At 41.2% G+C, this 11,168-nt stretch overlaps 1 protein-coding gene across 1 annotated transcript in view; it reads left to right on the forward strand.

The window, feature by feature from the left end:
* Nucleotides 1–2,449: 2,449 nt before the first annotated feature.
* Nucleotides 2,450–11,168, forward strand: part of LOC144435982 (general transcription factor 3C polypeptide 6-like) — a 43,407-nt gene continuing 34,688 nt past the window's right edge. Inside the window, exon 1 of the mRNA XM_078124636.1 lies at nt 2,450–2,495. Coding sequence (XP_077980762.1) covers nt 2,450–2,495 — 46 coding nt within the window. The remainder of the gene's footprint in view (nt 2,496–11,168) is intronic.

The following is an 11,168-nucleotide window of genomic DNA, read 5'->3' on the forward strand; positions in this document are numbered from 1 at the left end:
TTTGCTGTTCATCTACAATTGATCTGTGCTGTCATGAACACAGATGAAAAGTGATGTAGCCTCAAATATACATCTGAAAGTTGTTCATAAACTGATAAATTTTCATCAAGTCTTCATCAAAGACAGTCTTCAATATTTCAACTTACTAGCCAAGTCAAATTCAGAATTTTTTATGACAAATATGGCCAATATTTTGTCATCATTGCAAAGGTCACAAAACAAAGCAATGACGAGGTCTCAAAGCTCATTATAAATAAAATGGGTATTAAGTCATTTAATTTAGGTTTCTATGTATTAAGCTACCAGACTGAGCTTGTGCACAAAATGTGAAGTTTGACATTTGTGCCAGGCTTGGTTGAAATTGGTCTATGCATCTCTGCTGTATACTATGCACTATGATTAATGTTTGACTATTTGACCTTGAAGATACAGGTCGAGGTCAAAGGTCGAGGTCTCAGAAAGACCATTATCAATAATGTGGATATGGATAATATAACACTCAAAGTGGGTCACTATTACACACTTCAATAATAGCACTCGGTATTAAATAGCACTATTGCAAGAAATGTGGGAATTGAATACTAGCATCCATTATTAAATAGCACTATTGCAAGATGTGTGGGAATTGAATACTAGCACTCAGTATTAAATAGCAATATTGCAAGAAATGTGGGAATTGAATACTAGCACTCGGTATTAAATAGCACTATTGCAAGACATGTGGGAATTGAATACTAGCACTCGGTATTAAATAGCACTATTGCAAGACATGTGGGAATTGAATACCAGCACCTGGTATTAAATAGCACTATTGCAAGACATGTGGGAATTGAATAATAGCACCCGGTATTAAATAGCACTATTGCAAGAAATGTGGGAATTGAATACTAGCAACCGGTATTAAATAGCACTATTGCAAGAAATGTGGGAATTGAATACTAGCACCCGGTATTAAATAGCACTATTGCAAGAAATGTGGGAATTGAATACTAGCACCAAGTATTAAATAGCACTATTGCAAGAAATGTGGGAATTGAATAATAGCACCCGGTATTAAATAGCACTATTGCAAGAAATGTGGGAATTGAATACCAGCAACCGGTATTAAATAGCACTATTGCAAGACATGTGGGAATTGAATACTAGCACCAAGTATTAAATAGCACTATTGCAAGAAATGTGGGAATTGAATACTAGCACCCGGTATTAAATAGCACTATTGCAAGAAATGTGGGAATTGAATACTAGCACCCGGTATTAAATAGCACTATTGCAAGAAATGTGGGAATTGAATAATAGCACCCGGTATTAAATAGCACTATTGCAAGAAATGTGGGAATTGAATACCAGCAACCGGTATTAAATAGCACTGTTGCAAGACATGTGGGAATTGAATACTAGCACCAAGTATTAAATAGCACTATTGCAAGAAATGTGGGAATTGAATACTAGCACCCGGTATTAAATAGCACTATTGCAAGAAATGTGGGAATTGAATACTAGCAACCGGTATTAAATAGCACTATTACAAGAAATGTGGGAATTGAATACTAGCACTCGGTATTAAATAGCACTATTGCAAGAAATGTGGGAATTGAATACTAGCAACCGGTATTAAATAGCACTATTGCAAGAAATGTGGGAATTGAATACTAGCAACCGTTCATGTTGTACTTAAAAATAGTGACCCCCCCTGCAATTCATCCACAAAACAATCCCCCCCCCCTGACAAATATAAAAACACAATGTCCTGCCCATCTGTTGACAGGAAACACTCTTTTTGTTCACGCACACTGCATATATAGTTAATTTTACATGTTACATTTTCAGTAATTTTAATTTTTATACTATTTTTTTATAACATTAGCATGGAACTATAACAAAACAATAGATGGTTACAAAGGCCAAAGAAAATGATTATCAAAATCTTGTGAAATTAAAATGCTTTTACTTTTCTAAGTATGAATGAATGAATGAGTGACTGTTGTTCTTATAACCCCCTCTCCAACCTACACATTTCAAATACTACCCGTATTGTCATCATCATCGCCATCAACTACCTCACGCCTCGGTCCTTTTTTGCCATCACTACGCATGACCACATATTACATATACACAAACGGTTCATCTTTTTTCTTTTTCTTCTCATTTTGGGTTGTCCTCAGGTTAGGTTAGGTCAGAGGGTCGGTAGTTTGGATTATTTTCACTTGCCTGGCTATGGACTTTCTCTCATACTTAACATCCACAGACACAAATTTCGCACTTCCACCACTGTCACCAATTTCACCACGTCTCCGTTTGCATTCATCATCTTCGCTGCGTCTTCATCTGCATTCGCCATCCTTCCTGCGTCTCCACCTGCATTCGTCATGTTCGCCCTGTGTCATATTCAAGTTATTTTTACACCAACACCAACACAAACTATAGGTTTTCATGTTTGAGAGTTATAATGGCACCATACCCTCATAACTCCTCACTATTGGCTGTCAAGCATTGTGAGTGTGTGTATTAAACTTGCCCCCCCCCAAAAAAAAAAAAATAAAAAAAATAAAAGTAATAAATAAAAATAAAGGAAAAACTGTGGCCTATTGTATATAAAAGGGTATGTATGGCAACTCAAAGGAAGCGACAAAGAATTGCTTGGCAGCAATGATACCCCTAGCATTGACTAGATAATATGGACGTTAGATTCAATATTTCATGCGCCACATTTCAACAGAGCTCAGTGAAGTTCTACCAACCCTGTACATCATATCATTGGGATTAGGAATGGACAATAAAAATATCAAGGATCTAACGTTCAGGGGACTTTTTTGCCCGACTTGCCATATCATAACGGTACTCGGTATATACCAGTTAATCTAGATGAATGAAATAAATGAAATAAAATATACCATAAGTTCTATAAATAGTCTATACATATAATGACCAACTGAAAGTACTATCGTCTGGCTTTTGTGGCTGTCATTCAAGGCAATTTCTATTACATCTACAAGATATCAAGTGTACATCACCTACATCTGACGGCTTAGAGTGTTAAGTGTCTTCTCTAGGGTACTTACTTTTTATTATTCGTCTACATTTGATCATGATGTGTGATGATGATGAACGTAAGTGTAGTCTGTAAGGTACGCCGTGATGGGGCGCCCTCACACTTCAGCCAACCCCTCCCACGCCGGTGAGGGCGGAACGTCAGGACGTATCTTACACTACAGTCTAACGTAAGTGACACACAAAATTAATTATGTATGCGTAAGAGCAAATGACACACATCTTATGGCAAATGACTAGCGTATGGAAATAAATGACACACATAAGGCAAGTAATGCACGTATGACCACAGGGGCGTGTAATATTTCTTAGATTGTTGTTTTCCTGGTCTACAGACTAGATATAACAACCTTTTGACTTTTGACTATATATTCCTACCTGTAAGTAAGGAAAAAACATTTCCGCTACTTTAGAGATTGACACATTTGTAGCAGCAGGATTCGTACGATATTTTCCTAAGAAAACGGCGATCCAGGGCGGCAATCTAAGCAATAATACGTGCCCTGTGCTCGTGACTATAAATGACGCACACACAAGGCGAATGATGCACACATGACAATAAATCTAAATGACACACATGACTACATGAGATGACTACATGCGATATGACTACATGAGGTGACTACATGCGATGTGACTACATGAGATGACTACATGCGATGTGACTACATGAGATGACTACATGCGATATGACTACATGCGATGTGACTACATGAGATGACTACATGCAATACTGCGATGCGAGATGATGACATGATATGCGGCGATTTTGTAATGACGTTATGCCATTCGTAGATTATTCAATATGCATAAGGGGTAGACCATTCGATATCCTGGGGGGCTTGGAAGATTGGTGGAGAGTCATTATTTTTTTTCCCACCTGCTTGCCTGAGAATTATTTTTTTCTCCTTTTCCTATGCTGGCAACTTTTTTTTTCTTTGCTTCTTTGAGATATCCGGATTTTTTTTACGTCAATGTTGAACACCTACATTTGTTGCCACAATTTTCTGTTTGGTTTTGGCACACGGTAATAGAGAGAGTAAAAAGATGCTGTTCTATCACACACATATTATATTTAAAAAACTACATATTTCATACATGTTTGATTTTCAATTAAATAAGCATGCCATGGTATGGTGACACACTGAAAATACAAATCGGAAACTTGATTGGTGAGCTCAAACATTCAGATAGACCGGTCAGTTTCTCCAGATTGGTGGATGGGGGGGGGGGGGGTGTCAGTGTTTTTTTTTCATTGGGCCGACAAAAAGTCACTGACCCCCCCCCCCCCGAATAAAGTTTCATAGCATCTGACAGTAAGTTGTAGAGGGAAGAGCTTTGAGACTGGGATATGTCCACCTCTTGTGCGAGTGTCTGTGAATGGGGGGGGGGGGGTTCTAGCCGGTCTAGGTGTGCTCATGTCTGCGTAGTATTCGTATACATGTACATTTGAATACTGGAGAAAGCTGCCCCACTCCGAAAGCAGCACCGAGGTGAATCGCAACACGCAAGTACATTCAGGGTAGCTCGATGTGTGGAAGATTGTTGGAAGTTTGAGTGAAATACGCGTGTAAAAATAGCTTCCTATAGTGACGATCCTGATGATATTAGGCGGACCAGGAAAGTGATGATCACTGCAGCCGAACAAATCAATTTAAAAAAAAATGGTATGTACGTCGAAATTTATGTACACGGAGAGGTATTTATTTTGATATTTGGGTAGCTAGGCAAGTTCCTTCCATAAACACTTGTAAAACATTGCATTTGGTTGTGTTCGGCGGCAAAACTTAATAGAAGTAATGGTAGAGACTAGTTGAAAATGGAAGGAGTTAATATTGGGGCGAGTTAAAATTGGGGAGAAGTGAATCGAAATCGGCTCACATGCTCAGGCTGGGCCCAGGCTCCCCTTCGGGTCGCCCTCTAGTGGTTAACTTAACATCAACGCCGCGCCAGCTCCTGAATATTAAGAATGCACATCATGGAAACAACGTATCAAGGCTACGACTCGGACGAGAGCGAAGAAGTAGGTTTATGTTGAGTTACTACTAGAATACACTCTGTATTAGCTGCAATAATTGTAGTGCGTTGTGTCGTTCCGATGTTTAACTTAAATGGAAGCAAACGCTACAATATTCATGTAAGTTGTAACGTAAACGGACGGAACACGATCTGAATAGCAAAGTTGGGTGAATTTTTTCTGCTGAATTATGCCGTACCTGCCAACAAATCGGAAATTTCCTAACACCAACATTAATTACGGAGCCTTCAACATCCAAGAAATTTTCAGAGGTACCCCAATCCCATCAAAATCGGCAAAAGTAGCAACTCATGCCCTGACCCACTTGTGGACAGTATTATTCTTATTATGCATGGTGCACGTGAAAAACAAAAGATGGCGGCACATTCAAACAGAAGATCGTCGCATCTTGTGTATATTCAGCGCTCATCACTGGAAGGACGATGCGCGTAGCTAAATCACATCATTTCATTACTGTCAGGATGCAAGAATGCCTAAAAAAAAGGCGCGTTGTTTATGCATATTCTTACGCTAACGAAGTGATCTTTGACCTGTGACCCGACCCCAAGTTTATCTTGCATTGCTCAATGTACCCCCGGGAATGTACCAAATCAATCGTGCCATTATGCCGACAATGCCGTGGCCAATTGTAAATGACCAATAATTCCATATACTACCTCCATGCTCCATGATTCCTTCTGATCTCAGACCACTAAAAGTCGTTAGTGGTCTGAGCTACGAGTGTGAAGCTACCATCATATTCATATTCATCTTCACTTTCAAAAGTTGACCTCTAGCTCAATGTGAATATGATGATAGTTTCACACGTTCATCATCAGATTCGAAGTCTTCCGAATGGGTACGAACACGCGTTCGGTAAATCACATATCCTTCATTGGCAGGTTGAAATCATGTGACTGTAATTACTTTTCACTTGATTTGCGTGGATTTGCATGCTTTCTTCTTATTTTTGCCAGAGTATCCAATTTGCACCATGAATTATTGTTGTCATGGACCATAATTTTTACAATCGATTGCGTTGACCCTCCCCGATCAAGGGAACTACATACATTGTGATAATTGTGGTCTTGACAACACTATTTTGTGTAAATTTCACCAGTGTAAGTGTTAAGTAGGGTTTCAAAGATAGCGACACTGCGGGAAATCAAAACACACCCAGCCAAGCCGTATTTTATTACATTACTCATACAGGTATTTTGTACACCCAAATATTGATATTTCATTTTCAAAGATATGGGAAAGGCATACTAAACATCCAAATTAGTTTTTTATATGACAACAATAATCCATGGTGCAAATTGGATACTCTGGCAAATCCACGTAAATCAAGTGAAAAGTAACTACAATCACATGATTTCAACCTGCCAATGAAGGATTTATGTGATTTGCCGCGGCCCGAACGCTTGTTCGTACCTATTCGGAAGACTTCGAATCTGATGATGAACGTGTGAAGCTATCATCATATTCACATTGAGCTAGAGGTCAACTTTTGAAAGTGAATATGAATATGAATATGATGGTAGCTTCACACTCGTGTCTGAGCTCTGATATGATAGGGATATGCCCATACTTAGTGCTGGGGGGGGGGGGGGGGCTGCACGAGGAGGGGGGGGGGTCAAAAGAATCAGGGGGGTGGATCACTCAAAAATGTTAAGCTGGGGGGGGGGGGGGTTGCTCCAAAATGTTTGCTAACACTGACATATAGAACACATTGATATGTAGTGAAGAAATAATCACCATCTTGGTTTCTGTACAGTGATAAACCCTAGTTCCCTGCTGTACGGTGATAAACTCTAGTTCCCTGATGTAAAGGTGATAAACCCTAGTTCCCTGATGTAAAGGTGATAAACCCTAGTTCCCTGATGTAAAGGTGATAAACCCTAGTTCCCTGATGTAAAGGTGATAAACCCTAGTTCCCTGCTGTAAAGGTGATAAACCCTAGTTCCCTGATGTAAAGGTGATAAACTCTAGTTCCCTGCTGTACGCTGATAAGCCCTAGTTCCCTGCTGTACGGTGATAAACCCTAGTTCCCTGATGTAAAGGTGATAAACCCTAGTTCCCTGATGTAAAGGTGATAAACCCTAGTTCCCTGCTGTAAAGGTGATAAACCCTAGTTCCCTGATGTAAAGGTGATAAACCCTAGTTCCCTGATGTAAAGGTGATAAACCCTAGTTCCCTGCTGTACGGTGATAAGCCCTAGTTCCCTGATGTAAAGGTGATAAACCCTAGTTCCCTGATGTACGGTGATAAACCCTAGTTCCCTGATGTAAAGGTGATAAACCCTAGTTCCCTGATGTAAAGGTGATAAACCCTAGTTCCCTGCTGTACGGTGATAAACCCTAGTTCCCTGATGTAAAGGTGATAAACACAAGTTCCCTGCTGTACGGTGATAAACCCTAGTTCCCTGATGTAAAGGTGATAAACCCAAGTTCCCTGCTGTACGGTGATAAACCCTAGTTCCCTGCTGTATGGTGATAAACCCTAGTTCCCTGATGTAAAGGTGATAAACCCTAGTTCCCTGCTGTAAAGGTGATAAACCCTAGTTCCCTGCTGTACGGTGATAAACCCTAGTTCCCTGCTATAAAGGTGATAAACCCTAGTTCCCTGCTGTACGGTGATAAACCCTAGTTCCCTGCTGTACGGTGATAAACCCTAGTTCCCTGATGTAAAGGTGATAAACCCTAGTTCCCTGATGTAAAGGTGATAAACCCTAGTTCCCTGCTGTACAGTGATAAACCCTAGTTCCCTGATGTAAAGGTGATAAACCCTAGTTCCCTGCTGTACGGTGATAAACCCTAGTTCCCTGCTGTACGGTGATAAGCCCTAGTTCCCTGCTGTACGGTGATAAACCCTAGTTCCCTGCTGTACGGTGATAAACCCTAGTTCCCTGCTGTACGGTGATAAAACCTAGTTCCCTGCTGTACGGTGATAAACCCTAGGTCCCTGATGTAAAGGTAATAAACCCCAGTTCCCTGCTGTACGGTGATAAACCCTAGTTCCCTGATGTAAAGGTGATAAACCCTAGTTCCCTGCTGTAAAGGTGATAAACCCTAGTTCCCTGCTGTACGGTGATAAACCCTAGTTCCCTGCTGTACGGTGATAAACCCTAGTTCCCTGCTGTACGGTGATAAACCCTAGTTCCCTGATGTAAAGGTGATAAACCCTAGTTCCCTGATGTAAAGGTGATAAACCCTAGTTCCCTGCTGTACGGTGATAAACCCTAGTTCCCTGCTATAAAGGTGATAAACCCTAGTTCCCTGATGTAAAGGTGATAAACCCAAGTTCCCTGCTGTACGGTGATAAACCCTAGTTCCCTGCTGTATGGTGATAAACCCTAGTTCCCTGATGTAAAGGTGATAAACCCTAGTTCCCTGCTGTAAAGGTGATAAACCCTAGTTCCCTGCTGTACGGTGATAAACCCTAGTTCCCTGCTGTACGGTGATAAACCCTTGTTCCCTGCTGTACGGTGATAAACCCTAGTTCCCTGCTGTAAAGGTGATAAACCCTAGTTCCCTGATGTAAAGGTGATAAACCCTAGTTCCCTGCTGTACGGTGATAAACCCTGGTTCCCTGCTGTACGGTGATAAACCCTAGTTCCCTGATGTACGGTGATAAACCCTATTTCCCTGCTGTACGGTGATAAACCCTAGTTCCCTGCTGTATGGTTATAAACCCTAGTTCCCTGCTGTACGGTGATAAACCCTAGTTCCCTGCTGTAAAGGTGATAAACTCTAGTTCCCTGCTGTATGGTGATAAACCCTAGTTCCCTGATGTAAAGGTGATAAACCCTAGTTCCCTGCTGTAAAGGTGATAAACCCTAGTTCCCTGCTGTACGGTGATAAACCCTAGTTCCCTGCTATAAAGGTGATAAACCCTAGTTCCCTGCTGTATGGTGATAAACCCTAGTTCCCTGATGTAAAGGTGATAAACCCTAGTTCCCTGATGTAAAGGTGATAAACCCTAGTTCCCTGCTATAAAGGTGATAAACCCTAGTTCACTGCTGTATGGTGATAAACCCTAGTTCCCTGATGTAAAGGTGATAAACCTTAGTTCCCTGATGTAAAGGTGATAAACCCTAGTTCCCTGCTGTACGGTGATAAACCCTAGTTCCCTGCTATAAAGGTGATAAACCCTAGTTCCCTGCTGTATGGTGATAAACCCTAGTTCCCTGATGTAAAGGTGATAAACCCAAGTTCCCTGATGTAAAGGTGATAAACCCTATTTCCCTGCTGTACGGTGATAAACCCTAGTTCCCTGCTATAAAGGTGATAAACTCTAGTTCCCTGCTGTATGGTGATAAACCCTAGTTCCCTGATGTAAAGGTGATAAACCCAAGTTCCCTGATGTAAAGGTGATGAACCCTAGTTCCCTGATGTAAAGGTGATAAACCCTAGTTCCCTGCTGTACGGTGATAAACCCTAGTTCCCTGCTGTAAAGGTGATAAACCCTAGTTCCCTGCTGTAAAGGTGATAAACCCTAGTTCCGTGCTGTAAAGGTGATAAACCCTAGTTCCCTGCTGTACGGTGATAAACCCTAGTTCCCTGATGTAAAGGTGATAAACCCTAGTTCCCTGATGTAAAGGTGATAAACCCTAGTTCCCTGATGTAAAGGTGATAAACCCTAGTTCCCTGCTGTACGGTGATAAACCCTAGTTCCCTGCTATAAAGGTGATAAACCCTAGTTCCCTGCTGTATGGTGATAAACCCTAGTTCCCTGATGTAAAGGTGATAAACCCAAGTTCCCTGATGTAAAGGTGATAAACCCTAGTTCCCTGCTGTACGGTGATAAACCCTAGTTCCCTGCTGTAAAGGTGATAAACCCTAGTTCACTGCTGTATGGTGATAAACCCTAGTTCCCTGATGTAAAGGTGATAAACCCTAGTTCCCTGCTGTACGGTGATAAACCCTAGTTCACTGCTGTATGGTGATAAACCCTAGTTCCCTGATGTAAAGGTGATAAACCCTAGTTCCCTGATGTAAAGGTGATAAGCCCTAGTTCCCTGCTGTACGGTGATAAACCCTAGTTCCCTGCTGTACGGTGATAAACCCTAGTTCCCTGCTATAAAGATGATAAACCCTAGTTCACTGCTGTATGGTGATAAACCCTAGTTCCCTGATGTAAAGGTGATAAACCCTAGTTCCCTGCTGTATGGTGATAAACCCTAGTTCACTGCTGTATGGTGATAAACCCTAGGTCCCTGATGTAAAGGTAATAAACCCTAGGTCCCTGATGTAAAGGTGATAAACCCTAGTTCACTGCTGTATGGTTATAAACCCTAGTTCCCTGATGTAAAGGTGATAAACCCTAGTTCCCTGATGTAAAGGTGATAAACCCTAGTTCCCTGCTGTACGGTGATAAACCCTAGTTCCCTGATGTAAAGGTGATAAACCCTAGTTCCCTGCTGTAAAGGTGATAAACCCTAGTTCCCTGCTGTACGGTGATAAACCCTAGTTCCCTGCTGTAAAGGTGATAAGCCCTAGTTCCCTGATGTAAAGGTGATAAACTCTTAGACTAGTTCCCTGATGTAAAGGTGATAAACCCTAGTTCCCTGATGTAAAGGTGATAAACCCTAGTTCCCTGCTGTATGGTGATAAACCCTAGTTCACTGCTGTATGGTGATAAACCCTAGTTCCCTGCTGTACGGTGATAAACCCTAGTTCCCTGATGTAAAGGTGATAAACCCTAGTTCCCTGATGTAAAGGTGATAAACCCTAGTTCCCTGCTGTACGGTGATAAACCCTAGTTCCCTGCTATAAAGGTGATAAACCCTAGTTCCCTGATGTAAAGGTGATAAACCCTAGTTCCCTGCTGTATGGTGATAAACCCTAGTTCCCTGCTGTAAAGGTGATAAACCCTAGTTCCCTGATGTAAAGGTGATAAACCCTAGTTCCCTGATGTAAAGCTTAAGGTGATAAACCCTAGTTCCCTGATGTAAAGGTGATAAACTCTAGTTCCCTGATGTAAAGGTGATAAACTCTAGTTCCCTGATGTAAAGGTGATAAACCCTAGTTCCCTGATGTAAAGGTGATAAACCCTAGTTCCCTGATGTAAAGGTGATAAGCCCTAGTTCCCTGCTGTA

Source organism: Glandiceps talaboti, chromosome 1 (assembly GCF_964340395.1).
Source record: "Glandiceps talaboti chromosome 1, keGlaTala1.1, whole genome shotgun sequence".
Lineage (NCBI taxonomy): Eukaryota > Metazoa > Hemichordata > Enteropneusta > Spengelidae > Glandiceps > Glandiceps talaboti.